This window comes from Micromesistius poutassou (assembly GCF_964030765.1).
Source record: "Micromesistius poutassou genome assembly, chromosome: 5".
NCBI classification, from domain to species: domain Eukaryota; kingdom Metazoa; phylum Chordata; class Actinopteri; order Gadiformes; family Gadidae; genus Micromesistius; species Micromesistius poutassou.
This window is the reverse complement of record NC_140275.1, coordinates 15351446-15377215: the sequence shown is the minus strand read 5'-3', so window position 1 is coordinate 15377215 and position 25770 is coordinate 15351446. Positions and strand designations below refer to the sequence as shown.

At 42.8% G+C, this 25770-nt stretch overlaps 1 protein-coding gene across 1 annotated transcript in view; it reads right to left on the bottom strand.

The window, feature by feature from the left end:
- Positions 1-2587: 2587 nt before the first annotated feature.
- The window catches only part of sh2b3 (SH2B adaptor protein 3), a 36583-nt gene continuing 13400 nt past the window's right edge, over positions 2588-25770 (bottom strand). Inside the window, exons 3-8 of the mRNA XM_084467773.1 lie at positions 11729-11830; positions 10403-10497; positions 7841-7932; positions 7476-7690; positions 6682-6859; positions 2588-5683 (exon numbers count right to left, since the gene is read on the bottom strand). Coding sequence (XP_084323899.1) covers positions 5280-5683; positions 6682-6859; positions 7476-7690; positions 7841-7932; positions 10403-10497; positions 11729-11830 — 1086 coding nt within the window. The 3' untranslated portion in view covers positions 2588-5279. The remainder of the gene's footprint in view (positions 5684-6681; positions 6860-7475; positions 7691-7840; positions 7933-10402; positions 10498-11728; positions 11831-25770) is intronic.

Below are 25770 nucleotides of genomic sequence, written 5' to 3'. Positions count from 1 at the left end.
AAACAATAAAAAAGTTTTAAAAACTGAACTATTGTGTCGTGTGTGATCCTTGTTTTAATGCTTACATTCCTTAATAACTCACAATTATTGCCATGACATTTATTTGTCGCAGCATCACTGACCTGAAGTTGTGACCTTATAAACAATTTTCTTTAAAAATGATACTTAAGATCAGTGTGCGAAATACGGGGGGGGGGCTGGGTCCCCCCGATTAACCCATGAGACCCCCAAAAAAGCAAAAGCAAAATTTAAAGGGGTCTCAAATTTCGTCAAAAAAAATAAATATATATATTTTATTGTCACTAATGGTCATTTAAATGTGTTTAAGCTCACCATGTCCAGTATTCAGAATTTTAAACATTTATTCACAAATATGTTCTATTTTTGCCAAGCGGAACCAGCCAGCCCTGTGCGCGTATGCAAATTAGCCATGTGCGCCAAACAGAAGAAGGGCCCTATCCTGCGCCCGGTGCAATTGACTTTCTACACCGACGCATGTGTCGTTGCTAGTTTGCACCCGGCGCATAGCTGATTTTCCCTAGCAGCAACCAGGCACCACTTGCGCCTGGAGAGGCGTGTCGGCGAAAAGCAGGGGCGTGTTCCGGCGCAAATGATACTTGGTGCTATTTTAGTGATCTAAAAAATGCGCCAATGCAATTGCGCCACTGACCGAAAAATACCTGGTCTATAGCGGATAGCGCAGTTGTTGTTGCTATTTTGACGTACCATTGGCAGGTCGGAACTACAACATAGCCTACTTACACACACGTAGGCTACACACAGGCATGCAAACTAGTCACCTTTCGGCGACTCGTGATTCATGGAAATCCATTGAGAAAACATTGGGGGTGGGGGTCTACAGTCTGACGAAAACGAGACGATAACTAAATAAAAATAAATTTAGGATGACAAAAACTACGACGAAATCTTTTGACACTTTCGTTAACGAATAAAAACGAGACGAAAATGTAAACGGGACGATTTGGGAAGCGATCCAATCAGAACTAAGCTCTGTATGTGGGGAAGTAGGCCTACTGATCGTCCCGCCCGGCAGGTCAACTAGCAGGCACTTGCTGCGTCGCAAGCAAGTGTCCCTTTGTAAACAGTTTGGCAACAATCACCGGTTAAAACACAACCAACTTGAAGGCATTGGCAGACGAGTCATCCCGAAATTCACGCAAAGATAAGCATACTTAAACTTTTTTTTTTCTTTCAAGCTAATGTTATGTGTGTTTTTGCTAAAATTGGAATACAATACAAGCTGAAAGAAACCACCGCTGTCCTGTAACGGTACCGGAGCTCTGTGCTGTCGACACCACAGCGGGGCACAGAAACACAGGATTCACTGTGGTTTCTGTGACATGAGAAACACTAAAAATGAATAGGCCTACTTATGTTTTATATAGAAAGCTATCTTAGTGGGAAAGCCACGCAACAGATAGCCACGGTTACATACAGTAATGTTCTTATGACTGGAGAAAGGAGCAGAAATATAATATAGAGACAACTTGGAGCTGTGTGTGCGCGTATGTTTGAGTGAGAGACAGAAAAATCGGACCCCCCTCCATTTTTTGGACCTGCGTGCATGTTTTTTTTTTTGGACCTGCGCGCATGTTTTTTTTGGACATGCGCGCATGTCCAAAAAAAACATTCATGCGCAGGTCAAATTAATTTTTTTAATTAATTTTTTATATATATATTTTTTTTAAAATATAATTAATTTTTTTATATATATTTTTTTATATATAATTTTTTTTTTATAAATTGCTCTCAAAGGGGATGGGAGATGCCACTCTCATTTGTTGATTGCATGTTACGCCCAAAACACACCTACGGGTTTCAGCCCAACACATTTTAGATTTGCGCCTGGCGCAAAGATAATTTATCTCGCCGTCATACTAGCAACAGCGCCATAGAACCGCCCACAAAGTACTTTAGCCGTTTCTCAATACCAAGTAGGCCTACTATACGCGGACTACGTTCTCGCGGACTTGGAAGTACGTACTTGGCAAGTCCGGACTTTCAAGTACAGACTTCCTAGAACGCGAGTACGCACCTGCAATTGGAACAGCAGCGGACTCGATGATGCATTCTGGGATATTTAACGGTCCCAAGTCCACACGAGTCACCTCCGATGCATCCTCGGTAGAACGGCCTCATCGAGAACACTTCCGGGTTTTACGACAGTACTCGCGTACTTGGAATTGGAACAGTGCTTGGGCTACCACTTATGACGTTTATCGAGAACGCAAGTACACGAGAACACACGAGAACGCGAATTGAGAAACGACTTTTTTTGACTTTGCGCCTTGACGTCTGCTAAGTATGCTATAGGCCTACTGCATGAGAAAAATGTAGATCGATATTGCGCAACAATCGGGAGATGGGGACCCCCCCGAATATTGAAGGGTATTTCGCACACTGCTTCAGATCATTTTTAAACCACATGTGCCTGTATTCTTGTATAAGTAGCTTGAATTATTGTAGCCAATATTGCATTTTAATCGGTTTAAATCAATTATCTACAAAATCTTTAAAAAGCACAATTAAAAATGAGACGGTATAATCAAACCACAATCAATGATTTTTGGTTAGCTTTATTTTACAAAACGTCAAATATACAGTTTATGTATATATAATATATATATTTATATAATTTAGAAGTCAAAGGGGGACGTGAACACAAGCTATTGAAACCACTACAAAGCTTTGACATGTCATTGTTTAGGAGGGAAGAATGACGTGGAATGTTTACAGTGCTGAATAACAAACACAGAATGAACAGTATTGAGAACACGCATTCATCAACTGGACCATTTCAAACGTACACGGTCGCAGGCGAGACCAAAGGTTGCCGTTAGGAGCGTGGAGAGGGCAAAATGTCTGAACGCCTGAACGTCAACACCCTAGTATGTGGGAATGTTCTCAAGTTTAAAACTAACCACACTCACATGGTTAGGTCATGTCCTCCAATATATACAATAATGCTACAAATGATCAGCTCTCTATATAGCTTGATTGGAAGTCTGTCTTGGTTTAGGAAAATGTACTTGTAAAAAAAAAATCTTTCAAGAGAAAAGGCATGGGAATACACACGGCTGTTGGTGTCGCTACCGTTGCTTTCCTTTTTAACATACACGCAGAGAAAAGACCCAATGGACGACAAACAAGGATCCATCAGGCGGTCAGAATGAAGCGCAGCAAAAGGGAAAACAACCGTACTTTGTCCAAGCTACCTCATCTTTGTTCTGATTCCGACCCCGCTCCCACTATAACTCCTGAACGATTTAAATCGTGATTGTGCTGCAGAGCAAACACACTTTAAGACGACACAACCATTGTACGATTCATTAAGTAAACAACATCGATGTGTCACAGAAAGAACGGTCAGCTGGTCAGAGAAAGCAGACCTTGGGATACCTGACCAAAAAACTGCACAGAGGGGAAGACAGGTAGCGAGCTTCACCATGAATCAAGCATATGCTACTAATAATTGAGCTAAGTTAGTGTTAAGCGTTGTGGATGGAGGGGAGTGCGGGTGATGGATACAAAGAGAGATGGGAAGGAAAAGCGCTTGTTAGGGTTTTGCATAAAACATCCCGTTCACTGTGTTTTTTATGTCCAGTTTTTGCCCTAATGGACCTGCAGTCATTTTATTTGTTAATGTTCTATGAGGCACATTTATATAAGGCATATATTTAGTCTGTGAGTCACATTTACAGACATTACCCCCATAAATGCTGTTTACTTACTTCCGTTTTATATCATAACTGGTAGGTGCATAATGTGTGACCCATTGCTCCCTACAATAAATAGACAATAAAGGTGAAGGTGGAATATGAGCCGTTGGAAGCCGAAGGGCAAAGAAAACACACCTCATTGGAATTTGGAATCAAACATTCAAGATGCTTTTCAGAAACATAGTTCAGAGATGTGAAGAGGTCAAACACAGGTCAAACACTCCCAACAGACACTGGAGTGGAGAATGGGGCCATGTTGTTTAAAGGAACCCTCTTCACACCCGCTATTGTTAAGGAATCATGTGCATTCATTCAATGACAAAATACGCACGCTGAGAAACAGAATACAACACGGGAGAGACGGAACAGATGAAGGCGCCGTGTGTTTGTTTCACACCCTTGACCCGAGCTGTGACTGATCAATACTGTGACTGATTGCCCGGTCATACAAAAATGGCAGCACCAATTGCCGCTGTACAAAGCCCAGAGAGTTGTGTCGCGCACCTTAAGTGCCACTCCGTCTTGTTGGCGTGAAGGATTATCCCCGATATATTTCAGCGGTTCGAAGAAAGGCACCGTGAGACTTTACCTCCCCGGCCCCTCCACCATGCTTTATAGCTTGACAATTGTGTATTTGTTCAATGAAGGGGAGTGTTTCATATGCTGTTGGAGCTAAATACAAACAAACAAGATGTGGGTGTGAGAATTGGCAGCGTGATGTGACCATCACGATTACCTCAAGAGATTCTCAATCTGTACCACTTACGTACAGCTAGGGGAACTACCGCCAGGCATTGGTGACTGGTTTCACAGGAATTGGTATTTGGCAAGACTAAAATTAGCACAAGATTGCAAGGCGCAAAGTCACCCACCCACACACACACACACACACACACACACACACACACACCTGAACGAGACGTACAATACTATCCACTGTGTAGATGACTTAAGTCAGAAGAGAGGGACATCAGAAGATGATTGGCTGAGACAGTGTTTGATCAACTTCTCAACATAGGATATGGATTACCTCAGTATCCTTAAAAAACAGGAATATATTCCCTGCTATAATACAATTTACAAAAAAGGTACATTCATTGTGGACCCACCTGGTAGAGCTTGTTGGCACCCCACTCTCTGCCGAAACAAACATACACACAGCACCAAGCGTATATGTGTGTGTGTGTCATGTTGTACACAAAGCTGCTTATTGATTAGGCTTTTTTTGTTTTTATTTAAGCTCTAGTTCATGGGTGTCGCTAATCGATAGCGACACCCGATAATCGATAATAACTAGCATCTATCTCTCTCTCTCTCTCTCACACAGACACACACAGAAACACACACATACAGACACAGACACAAACATAGAAAGGCGCACGCACACACACAGGCACACTAAAAAACATACACACAGGCATGCACCCAGAAGGCTGGCAGGAAGAAGTGTGGTGTTTGGTGTTTGTGGGTGTGAGGTGTCATGTGTGATGCTCTGTCGGGTGTGGGTGAAGCCCTGGGCAGCACAGGGGGGTCATTAGGTCAGACGAACATGTACTGGTTGTCTATGGCTCGCTTGCGTCCCCTCTCGGGCTCCAGTTCATAGTCTGAGTCCCGCTGGGGGAAGAGGGGGGGGTGCGGGTTGGGGTGGCGCAGGAGGGGCCTTCGTCCCATCGACCCACTCCTCCTCAGGGGCCCGGGGGCCGGCGCCGCTGGGGCCGCCCCCAGGTGGCTGGAGCGCGGCGGCCCCGGGGGCTGGCTGGCCTGGGACCCGCCCCCCGGGGTATTATTATTATTAGGGGCGGTGGTGGTGGCTGTTGTAGTTGCGGTGGAGGACAGGGGAGGGGGCAGGCTGGGGCTTCTTGCCAGGCTGCAGTGAGCCAAGCTGGGCTCGGAGCTCCATCGGTGCAGGGAGAAGGGGACCAGGACCACACCGGAGACCTGGCCTGGAAAATTAGAAAACAATTGCAAATTTGACTTTTTGTATATGTATTATTCATTTATTGTCTTCTTTTCCCAAAAAATATATTTAAAATAAATATTAAAATATTATAATTATCTTTTTATAAAGACTCATCATTTTCTCATAACCATTTTTTTAAATATATTTAACAATATAATGATATCATGTATGTCATTAGAACAAAGTTAGTCCACCATGCAAATGTGTGTCAATATTTATCCTCATCAAAGGACGTTGATCGTAAAACCCAAACAAAAGGAAAGCCTAAACCACTGCACCGTGACAAAGGGAGGCCAACGGTTCTCTCTCCACGTTTCTCGACTACTAGAAGTGACAGTTATTCCATTGACTGGGAGTGAGCTGCAGATGGGAGCCGCTGCAGGGTGTGCTGGGCGGCCTGTGAATAAAGCTATGCAAAACAGCTAAGTGGGTTGACATGTTCTTATTTGCATCATTCTAGGATGCTTCAGCGGAACTATCTCCAGGTCAACAAGGGACATCATCGTATTACAGTGATACAGTTATGGGTTACAGCTAACCCATTATGACAAGGATCACTGTGGAACTTGGCCTCCAGTGACTTAAGGACGTTTGCATTAGAGTTCAGGTAGTTTATTGCGACCTATTAGTCCCCATTCCCTCCATAGAGTGTCCTTTTCATGAAAATATAATTTGTATCTGATCGTATTTAACTCATTGATAAACTCATTAATATTGCACCTCTACGGACAGCTTGAGTCATCTTTTGAATCGACATGCCTTAAGTTTTACACGCGGGCCAAATGCTAATATTATTTAAATACTATGAAGTAGGGTTGTAACAGGCATACATAACCCCAATCATACTTTGAGCGTGATAACCTACACAACCTACACAGTTTTGGACTGTGTCACTGTGATATGCATGTGACGAATAAAGACCTGGACTCTTGAATCCCCTCCTGATGTGTGGTGTGTTGCGGTGCGAGGGGGGGGTTGTACCTTGCTGCGCGGGTCTGCAGCCGGCCACCACGAAGCTGGACAGCCGGACGTCACAGGCGGCGCCGCACTCCAGCGGGATGGGCCAGATGCGGAAGTGGCTGAGCATGTCCATGACGGAGGAGAAGTGCAGGTGCTGCACCCGACAGTGGCCCAGCTCAGTGAGGGACAGACGCAGGTGCTGCCGGGACAAGGAGGGTGAGGTGAGCAGGTGACGGTGGGGGGGGGGGAATGCTGCTTCTAACGCCAGGCAACACCTTCTCAAACGTAAGGATTTGAATTTGGCCAGTTCGAGGTGATTTTGGCCAGCAACATGCCCGTCATATCTCTCCTGGTAAACACAGGGATATGGCAGGCATGGTCGTGGCACAATCCAACACAAACTGGCAAACAGAAGACTGGAAGGGTATGTAAATGTTGCTGTTCACAACTGCTTTCTTGCTCCTGTGCTGGTTCTTCCCAAACAAAGTCAGCAGCTTGTCTTTTTTAAACAAAATACTAATTGAGTTGCAAATTCAAGGAACTCTTGTCCAATTTAGAGGGGTTTCAACTGAAAGGATTCAGTGGGGAAATTCCCTTAATCAACCAACCATGACTCTAAATGTAAATATTGTACCTCATACAGTTGAGAAGGGTCCCAGAACAACTGTGTCTGAAAATACTTAGAATTTGGCACTAATATGACTCGTATGCTGCCGTATACAGCGTCAGTGAGTGAGTGAGAGAGACAGAGAGACAAGTGAAATAGTTGGACAGAGCGAGAGATGCACAGCGTAAGAGAGAACGGACAAGGGTACCTTTGCTTTCCCCCGGTAGTTAAATGTGAGCACATATTCCCCCTTGCGGGTCTCGCTCTGTCGGACCAGGAACACTCCGTGGCCGTCTAGGCCTGAGTTCTGCACCAGGTGGGCGGCTTTGACCCGCGGGATGTGCCCGTGGAACCATGGGTAGGGACACAGAAAGTGATCCGTCTTGTGGTACAAGAGCCCCGGCAAGGCGAAGGTCAAGGGGCCTGAGGAGACATTTTGGGTGTTGGCGTTCGGTCAGAACCAAGGAACACGTTGTGTATGATGACTGCTCGTTAAAAACACTGTGGAAATGTCAGGATAGGCTCCAGCCCCCGGTGATGGATGGACGGTGAAACGCTGCAACTTCTACCCACCATGACTTCCTGTGTCCGTGCTCCCTCTGTGATTGGCTGGGACGGAGTTGTCTGCTGGCGAGGGGAGGGGCTCCTGAGCCACACTTACAGGCCTGGCAAAGAATAAGTTACGATTTAGACTTTGCTACAGTTATTCATGCTGTACAAACAACACAAAGAACAACAAAGAAAGAGTGTATGAGGAATGACTTTACAAGCACAAAGGAACTTGGCTGGACCGGAAATAAGTCCAGTTAATACCTGAACTAAGCCTTCATGTTCTGCAGTATAATACTCATATTCCCCCCAGCCACTTGCACACACACACTTACTCGGACATGCACACAGACACACAGACAAACACACAGCATGGTGGTTAGATAAGGGAAGCCTGAACAAATCCGGCGAAAATGCTGACTTAACAACTCTGCATAACAGGAAGACTCAGCTTACCTGAGTGTGTGTGTGTGTGTGTGTGTGTGTGATTGTGTGAGGGAGGAAGACAAAGGTGGCGAGTGAAGTCTTTATACATATTTATACCCCACACCCTGAATGTAGAGAGCCACTCAATCTATTCAAAAATCCCCCTCCACACACACACACACACACACACACACACACACACACACACACACACACACTAAAAAAACACTTGATAGAAAGTTACAATAAATAAGAAAAATAACTGGTACAGTGAGAAGGATAAAGAAGAGAAGAGGAAATTAAAAGTGAGAGGCAGACCGAGAGAGACAGACCGAGAGAGACAGACAGAGAGAGACACACAGACAAACAGACAGACAGACAGAATAAGACAGAATAACGGATCAGTGTCTAATGTACGTGTGTGTGTGTGTGTGTATTTGTGTGTGTGTAAGAATATTCCCCACATCTGTCGAAATTAAAATAAATCCTGAGATCCCCCAACTGAGGCTCATACGCTCCCCCACACTTCCTTTCATAGTGAGTACAACATACACACACAAGTACGCTTGTGCACACACACATTAACACACACGTGCAAGGACGCGTGCACACACACACACACTCACACACACACTGGATAACACAGAACAATGTGCAGGCGCATGCACAGATACACACACAGACAAACTTTTGATCGCCATTTTCACCACAGCCGAAGTAAAAAGGCCTGATTGCATAAAAGCTAAAGAGGTCTTTTGGACCTGATGTTGAATTGTGGACATCTTCCAAAACCTTCCAAAACATCTTCCATCTTCCAAAACCGAAGGAGCAAAAACATCCTCCATGAGGCCACACAGTGCGCTTCTCCGTGGTCAATATTGATAGGTTTTAAAATATGCAGTGGTCTTGATTTAGACTCTTTATTTACAACATTTGTTCAATGTTGTGTTCAAGGTGTTTTCTTCCTAACAGTAGCTAGTTATTATTAGTTCTGTTCATGAATAGTATGCCTTGCCACCATTACTCTTAGCTAATGTACAGGACAACAATGAAAGGGCTTTAAAGGGAATACAAGTGGGAATTTTACATAAGGGAATATACATATTGACAAATTGTATAAACAGGTTGTTATTTAACTTCAAAAATTAGACCAGTGACAGCTCTTTGGCTCATCCCGCTAGTGAGCTAACCACGTAAGGCATGTGCTTTGTAGCGATTTGTTTCCTACCAGTGGTCCTATGGAAAATGTCATTCCCTCTCTTCTTCCATCCATTACCTATCACTCTTCTCTGTCCAATCCATAAAGGCACAGAAAAGCCCATCAAAATATATAAAATATAAATGAGACCTTCCACCGTTCTCCCACACTATTCCCATCGTCTGTTTATAACTAATGTTCTTTTATGATTATAACTAATAATCGGTTGAGCAATTAGTTTATGATTGTCATTGTTTCCACCCACGGTGGCACCAAGCTCGCACTCCAGCGCTCTCAATGCACAAAGTAATGAGAAGGAATAACTGATTCTTCAGAGTAGTCCCTTCAGCGATTCAACATTTATACTTATGACTGAAAACATACTATCTAGAAGACCCAAACGTACCTGTGGGATCTTTACAGAAACAAATTTGAAATAGTGTTCTATGTCAATGTTATGTTAACATGTATCCTGATGACTGTGTTCAAATTAAGTAATGTAGTGCCTATTCAAATGTGACAGCTGGTCTCTGGGAGCCTCCACTCTAAAGCTGCTAGTGGTTATGTAAATAAACGTGGTGCGCCTGAATGATTCCCACATAGATAAGATTATACAAATCTGTTTGACCTCTCAATGCCTCCACAATAAATCATTTCACGCTGTAATTGAGTATAAAAATGTTGTTCTAATTATAAATTAGCCAGCAGTGGTAAGGTCACACACGCACACACACACACACACACAATAACACAAAAGAAGGAAATGGAAAAATAGGATTCATGAAAGACGGCCGTAAGCAAAACAGTACAAAATTGTTGTTTTTTTCACACGCGCATGAATAAGCCAAGAGCGGAAAGCACAGAAAGCACAGAAAGTATGGCTACAAAACACTCTTCTATGGCTCAGCTGCAACCGGTGTGTGTGTGTGTGTGTGTGTGTGTGTGTGTGCTGGTCATCCCACCTGTTGCTGATACATTCTTTAAGCTCTGTGGTCCAGGAGCTGACCTGCTGATCGTTTTCCGTCTCGAATATCAGACTTCCTGGATAGTGACTAACCTGTTGAGACAGAGATGTTGTGTTTGTTTTAATGTCCCTTAATGTCCACGCTGCCCGAGGAATCAACTCAACTGCTGAGCTTGGCTTTGAAAGGGAACCGGGTGGTTTGTTTGTCCCACACTGACAGTTTTCTATGGACGATGTTTCAATAGCAGCAGGCTACCGTTTAGGTTTCTTTCCCCTGACGTTTCCCCTAGACAGCTAAAGAGGTTGGGACATCCATAGGTCTACATATGATAGGACACTAAAGATCCCCCAATGGGTCACAGACTAAACACTAAAAGAAGAATTACTTACAGATATAAACAATAACAATTATTGTCAGTTGCAGGCGGCCCCAGGTTGCTAAGAGATATATTTCTCAAAAGCCTCTGCTTGGAACTTGATTCAACACAACATTGCCCTGGGGCCAGATCACTCTTAAGAAGTTTGTTATTGTTCTCAACTGCAGTTCCTCAATGTTTTCCTAAGACCCTTTCATTTTTTTTTAAGAACCTCATATATTTACTACTTAACTACTTAACCTCATAAGTAGTTGTTTTATTCCATTCACACTAATTTTTTTATTAAGTAGTCTCTCTTTTGGGCCTTGTTTGGTGTAACTTAATCACTAGAAATGTCTATTGTAAAAACGTTAAATCCTGAGAGTTGATAAACAAATGGTGTAGTTAGCATAGCCTGTAGTAGCCTAGAATCCTATGTATTTTTCTATATAATAGTAATATTATACTATCATACTACACAACCCTGAGAAGTGATTAACATATTGTGTAGTTTGCATAGCATTTAGTAGCCTATAATAATAATAATAATAATATTATTTCAATTTCGATTTTTTTCATCAGTGCGTAGCAAACCCTTACAGAGAGAAAAAACATATTGTAAATAGAAACAATTCAAACTATAAATTCAATATCACCACATTTAGGCATTACTTATGCGACAACCTAAGACATTTAACTGTCATCTTGGATGACAGTTTTTTTTTTCAGGATTTGCACTTTTTCCTCAATTTATTTATTATTTTTTTAACCGCAGTTAAAATGATTTTTGTTCGTAAGATACCTTGGTGAATCCGACCCCGGCTGGCCCAGATACTGAGTGCATCACAAGGTGGCTCACAGAATGACAATGCTAATAACATATAGTTAAACAACATGTAAATACAGTCAAATATAAACATATCGATATATATATATATATATATACTTCACAGGAGAAGTGAACACACCTTTAGAACAAACGTGTTGAGATTGTCAGGCATCTCCAGCCGGTTGCAGCGTCTTACTTGAAGGATGTCTGAGCATCGAGCTGAAAGCTTGGGATTGGAGGCCTACGACACACACACACACACACACACACACACACACACACACACACACACACACACACACACACACACACACACACACACACACACACAGAAAAAACACACATTTAATACATGCACTTATTCAGGTCACTGTCCATGCAAACAATCCATAGTATAGCCTGGAAAACTCAAAACCAGTTCAAAATCAAACCAATCAGTTTCTTCCCCTTTTTAAGAAGGTAACAAAAGACAAGTTAGAAAGATGGGCTCTTATAAAGACAAAATTAACAAAATGTTTTTGTTTTTGTGAAAATGTTACCCTCTGTGGTAATGGAACGCAATTCAAAAGCTAAAAATATTTCCATGTAAAAACTAATCAAACAGTTGTCAAACAAAGGACCAACTGTGGTTTGCGTATCAGTCAGTAATAATTAACTATTTCTTGTATTACTCATACTTCCGTACTACTAACTGAGTTATCAGTTATCCTTCGCAGTCTAGAGGCTACCTCAGTTTAATTAAGCATGCAAAATGTAATCGCACCTTATAGTTGGAAAGATTGGACAAACGACTCCAATCTTTGTAGTGTGAGCGGTACTAGTCCTACGACTTGTTGACTTTTTTTGTTAAATCCTTTTACGTCTTGACCAGTACACCACTCAACACGGAGCACAGAAGACACATTTTGAGCTTAGCTGACTTGTTTACGTGAATAAACAACATGCATGTGGCCCATTCCAACCCCCAGCTCCAAACTTAGGACAGAATATCCAGATGGCCCACCACAGCTCTGGGAAGCAGCTGTACACTGGGGCTCAGAGCATGTTGAGTGTATGCATTTGTGGCTGTGTGTTGTGTGCTTGCGCGAGCATGTGTGTGAGTTGTTGTGTGTGTGCAGGTGTGTGTGTGGATGGTGTTGGTGTGTGTGTGTGTGTGTGTGTGTGTGTGTGTGTGTGTGTGTGTGTGTGAATGTTGTGTGAAAATGTGTGTGTGAGCATTCCACAAACACAAAAAAATAGAAAGTATTTGTTCTCTGCTTTGATGAGCGGACGACAGCTCCCCTGGTGGACAGATTATGGAGAAAACAAGAAAGGAGATCACATGACCGACGGCAGATGCAGACTGTTGTAGAAGGATAATTGAATAAAAAACCTACAATGTGGAGGTACCATGAGATTCAACTATTCGGTGTATCGTACATCCATGAAGATAGGGAAACGATGAATAACTAAACTAAATGTAGACACAGACACACACAAACGGCACATGGAAAACAATACTTTGTCCAGCAGAACCATTCGTCCTACAGATATACATAAATATTGAGTATAAACACACAAAATGCACAAACACAGACACACACAGTCAAGCACACATACATGCACCCTAAGTGCACCGCTGACACCTCATTGGTTAACCTTGCTGGTGTACTAATAGTTAATCTCCCCATTTGTCACTTTGTGTAAATTGCTTTTTGTTTGGAGGAGGAAATCAAGTATTTGCGGAATGTCGCTGACTGTTCTTGGCGGAAGTCACACCATCTCCAGCAGCCTGACCACTGAGAGAGAAAGAGAGAGAGAGAGAGAGAGAGAGAGAGAGAGAGATCTCCAGGGACGTTCAGAGAACCAGAGGAGGTTTCACTGACTCATCAGAATGAGCTGAGTTGACCAGACAACACGAGGGTCGAGGAGGCCGACGCCATCCTAGCCAGGAGCAGTCTGATCACAGCCACTATGCTCTATGGGCTGCATGGAGAGAGAGAGAGAGAGAGAGAGACACAGAAAGAGAGGACGAGAGAGAGAGAGAGACAGAGAGAGAGAGAGAGAGGCAGGGAGGGAGACAGAGAGTGAGAAAGAGAGGGAGGGAGACAGAGTGAGAAAGATTGAGAGAGAACGAGAGTGAGAGAGAGAGAGAGAGAGAGAGAGAGAGAGAGAGAGAGAGAGAGAGAGAGAGAGAGAGAGAGAGAGGAAGCGGCCAAGACAGGGACAGACACGGCGCTGGGTGGGTGGGAGGGGGGAGTAGGGGGAGAGGAGGGAGGCGGATCTTCCTGCTTAGTGCCTGAATGAATTTGAGTCTGTGCGACAGTGTGTGAGCCAGAGAAACGTCTACTTTAATCCCAGGAGTACACACACACACACACACACACACACACACACACACACACACACACACACACACACACACACACACACACACACACGCTCCCATAAAAAAAACACTTGCACAAATATGGTAAGGCCAGACCTTTACACACATCAAACACTTCCCCATTAGTATGCCTCTTGGATTAATGAAGATCCTTATTCCAAAGAAAACCCTCCTTGCTTCACCACATTGGCCAATAATACCAATAAAAGGCCCAGACTGGCAGAGATAACGCACCGGTGACTCATTCAGTGAGTTATATGTGAGTCAATGAGGAGACGGGACTGGAGGTGCACTTACGCTGCAAGCCTCAGCCTGAGCCACGCCGCTGCGAAACAGGGTCCAAAAAAAATCCTCAATGAATTCATTGAGACTTTTCTTGTTGTTGTAGTATTCTGTCGAGACTTGAGCGCCGTCGGTGGATGGGACTCGAGGCGTGGCGATTGATCGAAGGTAACAAAGGTTAAGTGTTTGTGAAGGCTTCTGGCGCCGATGGCACCACAAGACGACCCTGACCCTGGGGAGAACGTGCTGCGAGGGGGCCAGTGACTCAGCCAGGGGCTTTGGAGGCCATATGTGTGTACCGGGCCTGTACTTTGTTTTTGGGAGGAACCATATGTGTGTGTGTGCTGGGGGTGGTGGTGGGGGGGGGGGGGGGGGGGTGATGAAGGAAGGGGGCGGGAGGAGAAAAAAAAAGACGGACGCAGCAGATGTCTGTCTGGTTGAGCAACAACAGGCTGTATATCAGAGTGCCTGATTGGTTGAGGGGATTGCTAATAGATATGGCCCAACAAGTTCATAGACACATTGTAGAACACCGAGAAATACTGCGGCAGTCGTTTGTTAAAAAAAGAGCAGCTGTCTGTGTGTATATGTGTGTGTGTGTGTGTGTGTGTGTGTGTGTGTGTGTGTCTCCGTCTGTGGTGAGGACATGAACGTGTCATTATTGTGAGAGGTGAGTAAGGGTGAATCATAAAAGTGTTTGTGTGTATGTGTGTGCTTGCTTGAGTTTCAATGTGGTTTGTTATTTGTACTTGATAAATGAACTAAACAATTAATCGCTTATACAATTTTGATTTGATACATTTTGTGCCGTACACATGTGCTTTACACATCAACTACCGGTAATCAATTTACCGAAAAATCATTGCATCCCTTTGTGAAAGAACCACAAGACTATTAATGGGAAAAAAAGACCTTAAGGCAATTTCTTTTGATTCAGGGTACATGTATCGGTACATTTCCGAGATGTTGCCTTCACAGCTCTCTGTTCTGTACCCTCACAGCCCTTCTTCCAGACCACGGCCTTATAACGATCAGTGCCGTGGAAGGCCATCATAGCACTGCTTTGGAGAACTGAGCCCCAAGACTGCATGCTGTAAGCCAGGGGAACCACAGCATTGAGCTAAAGCCATTTACAGTGAGATTTGAAAGCTATTAAAAATCCAACACAACCCCATATTGTAAGGCTATGAAAAACATGGTTGCAGTTTGACATGATTTATGGATCACTTTCACCATGACTGTACCAGAATATGAGACAAACGAGACAAAGAGATTTAAGCTGACAAGGAAGTTCCTCATTTGGTGTGTTACGGGCATTGAATGACTTCACTCCAGGGCACAGCGTCGAAGAGTTCACCTTCTACGACATCTTGATGGGTTGATACCGTACTATTTCTCTACCGGGCTCTTTTCATTCTGAGTCAACCATCTCACTATCTGGTTTCAATAGCTTTTTCCTTTCTCACATCCACAGCGTTTGTTGCGCGTGGCATGGCCTGACATACTGTCATAACAGCTAATTATAGACATGTGCTGTACAAATTACTGGGGACTGAACGTGGATGGGTTTTTCATGGACTGGCGTATGGAGAGGCATTAAGCAGTGTTTTGATTATTTGGCACTGATACTCATTTTAGGTCTGGCAGTAATACTTGAGGTGAGGAAAAAGTTAATCAACGTGGTTGATCAATGGTTTCTGCTGAAAGGCGACAAGTGAAAAAAAGATGAGGGTTTCCAGAATCATACAAATAAAGGTTACCAACTTTTCCTGCGTAAAAGCAAGAGAGACATCGACTTATAATAACCAAATAACCAACTACTCCCAACTGAATACATTTTTAAATATGTATAAATATAGGGGCAATTCTTAGCATACTGTTTAAAGGGTTCATGAGCAAAAAACATTGCTATAAATCCATGTCAATCATATGTCTGCACCTACCAACAAACAAACATCACAAATAAGTACACGCACACAAATGCACACACACAAAAACGCACACACACACACACAGTCTAAATGTGTACACACACACATACGCTCTCACACACACACAAGGGTGAAACACAGGATGTTTGGAGTCCCAAAAACTCTTCCCAGGGTCCTTTTCTCAAGGCCATCTCCATGGCAACTGACTGACACTCAACATTCCTCTATCCCTTTGAGGGTCACCGTAGCCAACACTGTCCGGGGTGTGCATGTGTACTAGTGTGTTAAAATGAGATGATACCGCACTGGTCTTGGAAGAGACAGCCGAGTGAGTTTAAAGACACATTAAGTCACACACACAGGCATAGTGTTCGCTAGTGTCTCACCTATGCAGATAGGCATGGACACAGCAAACTGCACCAGTACACTTTGGTACTGATTTAAATCTGATAAAGCGATAAAACATACAAAAAACTCAACCTCACCTTCCTGGTTTTGTTTTTTAAGCATGAGGTCAATGGAAATGCAGCAGTGCATTTCCGAATCGATTACTACGAACACTACTTTGACCACTGCATTCATTCCTCTACTTTGCTATCAACAAGCACCACCTGTAAGCCTGCAGCACCAGCAGCAACAAACAATCGGTTGTAAATCAGAGCCATAGAAAAGACTTAACACTCTCATACTGTGAGACATCTCTCCAATGGTATGTTATTCCATTGGAGAATAACTTAGGGCATCCGTGGCCTACTGGTTAAAGAGTTGGACCGGTAACCGGAGGGTGGCCGGTTCGAATCCCGACCGGTAGGCAAAAATATGGATGGGGGGAGTGGTTGTGCAACACTCTCCTACGTCCTCATCCACGGATGAGGTGCCCTTGAGCAAGGCACCTGAAACCCCCACCTGCTCCCCGGGCGCTGCACTGCGGCTGCCCACTGCTCTGGGTGTTCACCGGCTCCCAGATGGGTCAAAAGCAGAGAAAGAATTTCCCCCAAAAAGGGATAAATAAAGGATAACTTAACTTAAACTTATTCTGCAACTACGCCTACGCCCTGTTTAGCATAGTCTGTGTAAAGCAACGCATCACCAAATGCAGTGTGTGTGTGCTTGTGTGTGTCATTTTGGAGATACTGAGCACCGAATTGTGTACTACTGATGCCGATGAGATGAGGGATGCGATCAAGAGACAGCTAGCCAAGACAAATATGAATGACGTCTATTTTCTGTGAAATCTTAATACATTTTTTGTATAATATGATATAGTTTTGTAGCATAAAGGGTAATGTCAAGTGTATCATCTGATGTCAAGTATTAAGAGTTTAAGGAGTTTAAGGAGTTCCAATTTATTCTGTCTTACAGGTGGTTTCTATTGGTGATAGGTTTCTACTTTGTTTTGCAAGAGAATATCGTCAGACTTACATCACCGCAGTGCGCTTCAATTAAACCTTCATTACCCTTTTTAATTAGGCTTAAACAAACAAATAATAATGAATCAAGCTGTTGTTTACTCTGGCCATATTCATCCTGCTTGGCGATGCATCTCATACACAAGAATGCACATTTTATTGTATTTATATAAGTCTACATTAACCACAAGATGATATACAACCCTAACCCTGCAGCCCACTTGGGAGGCGGGTCGGGCTGGTCCATCTTGGGTGCAGCGCAGCACAGTTCGGCCCGTTAGAACTGGTATTGTAAACACAATTCAGAGCAGTACTTACTTTACAACACAAGTTAGTTTTAGTTTTATTCGAAAATAAAACAACCCCCCCCATAAAATACAATATACAAAATACAACCACCGCCGTCTTGAGAGCCACACTTTGGTTTTGATCTCTTCGATTAAATTACTGGGACAGATTTTGATCACTAAATCTGTCTCATTATCGCTCTGCGTGATCGACTGAGGAAGAGTGATAACCGTCATTGAAGTGGCGCAGAGCCTGCGCTGCCGCTGGTGAAGGGATGTCTCTGAGGCGCCGCACGAGGTTCTGAGAAACCAGGGACCGTCCAAATGGCCTCTCACTGCAGAGAACGTCTGTCGTGATCTCACTGCACACACTTCTCAGAATCACTGAGAGAAGGGTAGCTGTAGAAAGCAGTAGTATGGTGGATATTACATTCAGAGAAACTGATTTGATTCCAAGTAACGAGTAGAAACGGTTACTGCCGTGAAAACAAATAATGAGGACGTGAACTAGAATTTCCAGGGTTGCTGGGCAGTGGAGTATAATGACGAGGCTCAAGGGCTGAGGATGTCTCTACTAGCTTAGGCCAAGTTACGCTATGGTAGGGACATTTCTAATTCAATCACAAATGTATTACATGACAAGGGGAGACATAAACAGGACTTAGGCCATATCCTCTTTGTTTGAAACAGGTTATCAACTTAATCAATATCAAGTGCCACTATGCATATCACAAAATGAGGCTATGCAATGAAAAACTAAAATGGAATTGGAACTGCACAGCGCAAACAATGACGTGACAACTTAAACAGGAGACAGCAGCAGGAGTAAAGCCTATAGCCTATCTACATGAATAGTTTCTTAATGTTGATTGCTAGAAACACCACTCTATCACCTTGATCTGAATCAAGTGTGGCTCTCTTTTTATTCACGATGTTACCTGCGGCGGAGAACACACGTTCGGAGCGCAGACGTGCCTGGCACACACATTGTTTGGCTTTTACAAGCATTGCATGGGACTATAGCCTATAAGCCCTATATTTATTATTTTAAAACTGTTAAAACAGTTGTAGGTCTACATGCTAACTGTCTTGTATTATAGTTGGCCTATAAATACTTGTTGGAATAAGGACTTCATTGAGAAAAACATGCTGCATTTTATATTTTCTACCAACAGGAATTTGGTAGAAGATAATGATTAAATCGATAATTGATCATTAATTTTATCGATGATCGATCAAGGAAATTTATTAAAATGCCCAACCCTAGTAGAAACCGTTATATATATATATATATATATATATATATATATATATAAAATTCTTACATTAAAGGGGTAGTTCAGGATTTTGGACATCGGGTCTCATTGCCAAGTGAGCCAGTGTGTTATTTATTCAGTCCTTCTAGTTGCAGAAATCGTGAATCGTGAAATCGTGAATCGTGCAGAAACTGTTTTTATTGGCAGGCTAGCAGTTCCCCTCGACTTGCGCTAGCCTAGCACCAGCGATTTCTGCAACTAGAAGGACTGAATGAAAAGTGTTGAAAACGGTCTCCAATGATAAATAACACACTGGCTCAATTGGAAATGAGACCTGATGTCCAAAATCCTGAACTACCCCTTTAATGCCAAGAAGCGAACTTGTGATTCACACACATAGTGCGCTTGCATGCCATGTGTTGTAAAGTTGTGTCGTTATACCATTGTATGAGAGTGTTACTGTTGGAATGCACCAGTGCCCTACTAGAATCAACGATCACACTTAAACCTCTCTGCGCATATCTGCACTGTGTACATGCACATCAGCACCTTTGAAACGCACATCGGCACCATGAACGTGCAGTCAGGCACAACAACAAAGTGCACCTCACACACACCTCAGCACCACTGCTGGAAGGAATCATATGGGAATCACTACATTGGTTCTTTGAATTTTGGCTGCAGGCTGCATGTGGGATTGTAGAGGTGCTGGAGTTTACAGTTTGATTACAAGAAAAGGTGAAAATGGCAGAAAACAGTCCAATGTATTGTCTAACATGTTCTATAGTCACATGTCATGTAGTGAGTAATGTAAGATAGAGCAATATGTTATATAGTGAGTTATGTATTGTAGTGTATTATAGAGTAACACATGTAATGTAATGACATGAAATTATGTTCTCGAGAGAGGAACAGGAAGGAGAGAGTTGTGGATGTAAAGATCACTTTCCTTTAGGGGCTTTCCACAGGCTGCCTGGCAAGGTCAGGTGCAATATAAATGTGGTTATAAGTTTGTTACACACACACACACACACACACACACACACACACACACACACACACACACACACACACACACACACACACACACACACACACACACACACACTTTTGAAAGGAAGCTGGGTTGCGTACATATTTGCATGCGTATCGCAGCATAAACAGCATGCAATGAATATGTACTGGGTTGAACATGTATGAAAAATAAGTCGTCAGAGTACATGTGTTTTTTGCAGGGCAAAAGAGAACTACGTCAACGAAGACAAGATCTGCCATGCACATTTGAGCCATAGGACTCCTACCCACTTCACTGGCTCTAGAGATGTCTCCCTTCTCTTTGTATGTCAGCGTGAAACACAAAAACGCTCAAACAAATCATAATAATAATATTAATAAACATAAAAATGTGTTACGATTTAAAAACAATGCTTTGGCGTTCAGTACAGATTCCCTCTGCTTTGCAGTCATTTTAGTTTTATGACATCAGAACACATTTAGGCGTGACTGTGGAATCACAGATAGCCAACAGAGTGCCAGGGAAAATACAACAATTCAAAACAATCCAAAAAGCGATTGGTTCCAATGAAGAACAGAACAGCTGCGCTTTCTCGCTAATCCAAGCTAAATCAGGAAATTCAGCTTCCTTGAAAGTTATGGAAAAAATAATAATACGGGCTGCCATTAAGGTTTGTCTTGGCTCTGCACACAGAAATATGTGATGAAAAAGATCAACAATCTCTTGTAGGCATTTGACTCTCTTTGAAAAGTCTGATGAAAAAGACCCAAGTCGTGTTTGCCGCTACCGCACAACTTTGAAACCAAGTGGAGCTGTGGCCTCTGTTCTGAGGCCTTGGCTATATTTAAAATCCAAATACCTTGCTGTAAGGTTGGAGGCTGAGGCTGCTTTGACCAACATTGATTTAAATTACCACCATGCCAACACATTTAATAATGTCAAACCGGAGGTTAAAATGACCAACTATCCAGCCTTTATTTATGTTTACAGGACACTCCCTCTGGTTTAAACACTAAAGACACATCTTTGAGTATTTACTTCTTTCCATCAGAATCCCCTGCTAAACTACAATATGTTTGTGACACAGGGGCATCTCCTTGTATGTCCTTGATTATTTTAAGGTCCCCAGCATCTGAAAAATCAATCGGGTTGTCAGTTCCAGTGAAAATAAACCACATCTATGCGTAGAAATTCACGCGAAAAGTTGCAAAAGCAAGTTCAGAGATAAGTTGGTGACATTTGTGGCCACATTTAATCTTATTATAGTCATATCTGTACAAATATACAAACACAGTCACACAATCAGTATAGTGTAGTAGAGTCTGATGAATCATCAAGATTTTAAGTGAAACCATACAATCACGTTTTCTGTTTCCATAACAGCGGTGCCACGTACTCACATGAGCTATGCAAATATATATAAAACTGTACATTGCTGCATACTTTTTTCATAATGCAGAACGACGGCTGGGCCCATGTGTTCCGAGCCTCAGTTGTGGTATGCAGCGAGGGCCAAATTAACGCTGCATGTTGCCATTGGAGAGACTCAAGTACACCAAGTAACGCAGAACAGATGGATCACAGGGGTTTGGTTGTGGAAAAGAGGTTATATTTTCCACTGATGTAGCAAACTCTCCGCTGTCAGTGAGCGAAGAGGCGATAGAATGAACGGAACACAATCTATTGCCTGTGAGTCTGAATATTCATAAAGAAATATGAGTATTGGACTTTAAACTTGAGAATGCGATTCAGTTGGCTAAATGTGGCACATTTACACATTCTTCAAGCAAGCTTCAAGTTACTAGCGATGGTTTCCCTTAGGTTTCAGGTTTCTATAAGGTGTCAGGGTAGGTTTCAAGGTATCCCTGACACTTAAAAGAAAAAGAAGAAACCACGTTGGATTAGTCAGAACCCATGGAGGAACGTCAACATGCTCCGAAAAGCCAGGCCAACCATGAATCCCACATGAAGTACACCCACCCACATCAAGAGGATTCGGCCGAGCGAGGAGCAAGATATGCACAGATCTCAGGGGAGATAGAGACACAAACACACACAAAGAGAGAGGGAGACAGAGATAGACTTGTTAAACTCTCCATCTACAGTCTTAGGTCTACACACCTTTCTGCTTCAAACCGCTCCCTGCCTCTCTTTCTTTTATCCTCCGACAAAGTTCTGATCGCTCAAAAGTCGTGTGCACCAATCCGCCATTGCAAATCAACATGTTGTATATGATGCATGCACAGCCACTTTCCTTGCGTTTGAAGAGTGGTTTACATGTACAAGGCTAGCAAAAGCACTCAGTCAAAACTCAGTTCACCTGCCATTATTGTTTAGAAAACAATGTTGCTGCCCAACTCATTCAATGTCAAAGCAAACATGGGGGGCGGCCTTACGCTGGCTTTGTTTGGTTCTGTGTGAAACAGATATGAGCAATATTGCGGGATCTCTCAGAGAGAGAGAGAGAGAGAGAGAGAGAGAGAGAGAGAGAGAGAGAGAGAGAGAGAGAGAGAGAGAGAGAGAGAGAGAGAGAAGTGAGAGTAATTGAAGCCAATTTAAGAAGAAAAGGGAAAACTAGAGATACTGGAACAAACAAGTGTGATTATCTTGTAGCCTACAGCCGCAGCCTGTTGAAGTCCACACTCTAACCAGGATTTTCCTGGCATAATACACTGAGGTAGAGAGACAGAGTGGGAAAGAGAACAAGAGTGACTGAGCATGTAAATGAGGAAGTGAGTGAGTATGTGAGCGTGTGAGTGTGAGTGAAAATGCAATGGTGGTGCAAAATTAGGATATTTATTTACCATTGTCCAGACAGACTGAAGAATAACGTCACATATCAAGCCATTTTATGTTGACCTGCAGCCAAACATGCAAAGATCAGTTTAACTACACACAGTTATGTCTATATGCGTATTATCCAAACTCGGTAAACAAACATGCCTTTTCAAACATGTCTGATAAGATCACAAATCCTGGCAATGGAGTGGAACAGTGGAACAATTCTATGATATAGTTTAGAGTTTATAGGTAAAATAAAGTCAAGGAATATGTCGATATGTACATATAAATGTACAAAGCAATATCTTATCAAATTCAGCATGACTTCACAATGCTATATATGTCCAATAATTAAAACTGTTAACAACTCATTTATGTTGTGTGCAAGCCAAGCATCTAAAGTCAGAACACTGCAAAATGTAGCTGGATTAGGCCTAAGGGCTAGCTGGAATATTTATATTCCAGGCCTATTCGAACTAACTCTTGCTATGTTCTGACTTTTGAGTGGCCTCTAGGCCCTAGATGACCAGATCCACACAATACACAAGAAACTTGGTATTGAGTTTAAATAATCCATGTATTTGATCTCTGATTAGCTTCATCACATCACAATGAAACAACTATTCCACTCAATACTAGTTTTAATGTAATCATCAACAGAAGAGCAAAGAGAATGCACAAAAGTAAGAGAGCGTGCACAAGATAGAGTCATTGCATGAGAAAGATGCACAATATAGAGAGAATGAGAGAGATAGAGAAGGAGAGGGCGAGTACAGTATGTATAAATGTCTGCAAGCTACTCCACAGCTTTCCTTCCTTTTAAGGCGATATACTAGCCAAGACTACCCTGTCTGGATTCACCCTTCCCCCACACACAGACACACTCATGCGCACACACATGCATGCACACACTATATAAATGAGGACATTTTGTTAGCAAAAACATTGCAATTATTAAACACAACAGACCAGATTCCAAAACGTAAAACAAACACACACACACACACACACACACACACACAGCCATGCTTGTCTCCATCATTGCCCGAACCCCACACACATTATTAAGGCAGCAGCTGGGTAAAGAGTGCAGGGCTGCTAAATATAAAACAGTGCACGCTGGCACACAAACGCACACACAATTAGACATTATATAGGGCTAGTATAGGGCAACATTCAGAGTGGCCTCAACCAACAAAAAACACACACACACACACACACACACACACACACACACACACACACACACACACACACACACACACACACACACACACACACACACACAGCCTTTTCATAATGCCGTGCAAAAAAACTAACTTGCACACACCCTGAAGAGACACGACTGTTTCCAACGACCTTTGCACATGGTGTATAGGCCAGGGTAGCGTTGAGTCTGTGAACTAGGGATGTGGGACTGATGGATATATTAGTTCATGATGTGGGACTGCTGGATCTGGGACTGGAACTGCTGGATCGAGGATCTAGGGGGACTGGGTGGGTCTGACATCTCTGCATCTGGTGCCGCTGGGATGCTAGCACAGAGTTGCTAGCACTGACCCGCTAGCACAGACTAGCAAGTCACTTGTTGTGTGTGGTGCTGAGTTGTATGAAGGGTGGAGCGATTTCAGAGAGTGGCACAAAATAACACAAACAAAGAGCATTCTGCTGATTCTGAGAGGAGCTTTTCTGCTGCTGCTATCATTCTCATTGCCCCCACCCCCCCTCCAAAACTCCTCCAGCACACACACAAATAAACAACACACGCACATGCACACAAACACACACAAACACACACGCGCACAAGTCCACATTACCCAAGGACAGATCTAGTGAAAAATAATGCATTCTGTTTGAGTTGCGTTATGGGGCAGTAATATTCAGTTTGCTGTCTACTGTTGATGGTTTTTATATGTTGAGGTTACCTCCAAACAAACAGGAAACTGTGTAGGAGGCACATACAGAGTACATTCTGTCTCACAGAATATCACAGCTACTTGACCACAAGTTGCCAATATGAAGAAATGTTCCAATACACTTTTGACTTTAATCTTTTTCTGCGTACCAGTTTATTTTATTTGAAATGTGAGTTATATTCTGGTTACTTTAGTTTGACTCACACCTGTACCAAAACGGCTAATATACAATGCCAATATAGCTTGGTGAAATACATGCACGCAACATGTAGCTTCTGTAGAAAAATTAATAAAGGATTCAACGCTATGGTAACAATCGTTGTTCTCCCACACCAGTTGCACCACTTTTTGGCACTTTCTCGCTCACCCGTACGGCCTACTGTATTATCAAAACAATGAGCAGAAACAAATTGTTAAAACAAAACAGTTGAGAGAAATGTGAGATTGCTTGAAGGTAGAGGGGAAGCCCCTGAGACTAAAGCAGCTGGAAACAGGAAATGTGTGTGTGTGTGTGTGTGTGTGTGTGTGTGTGTGTGTGTGTGTGTGTGTGTGTGTGTGTGTGTGTGTGTGTGTGTGTGTGTGTGTGTGTGTGTGTGTGTGTGTGATGTGTGTTAATTGATGCATTTATAGGTCAACATTTGCTCGCGATAGCACTGCAAACAGCACTGGCATAGTGCAGAAGCCTTTGTGGATTAATTTTAAGATTGAAGAAGAAGAGGAGTAGCATCACCAACTCAAATAAGGAAGATACAGCTTAATTAGTGTAACAAATGTACAATGTAACAAATCAATAATGAATGAATGCATGAATGGACTGTATTTGGACTGTTGTATGACCGTTGAAAGTGCTTAACAAATGTAACGCCTCACATGCACCAACAACAAACACACTCACACACAGATGGCAGTGTCAACCACAGATAGTGACAACTAGCT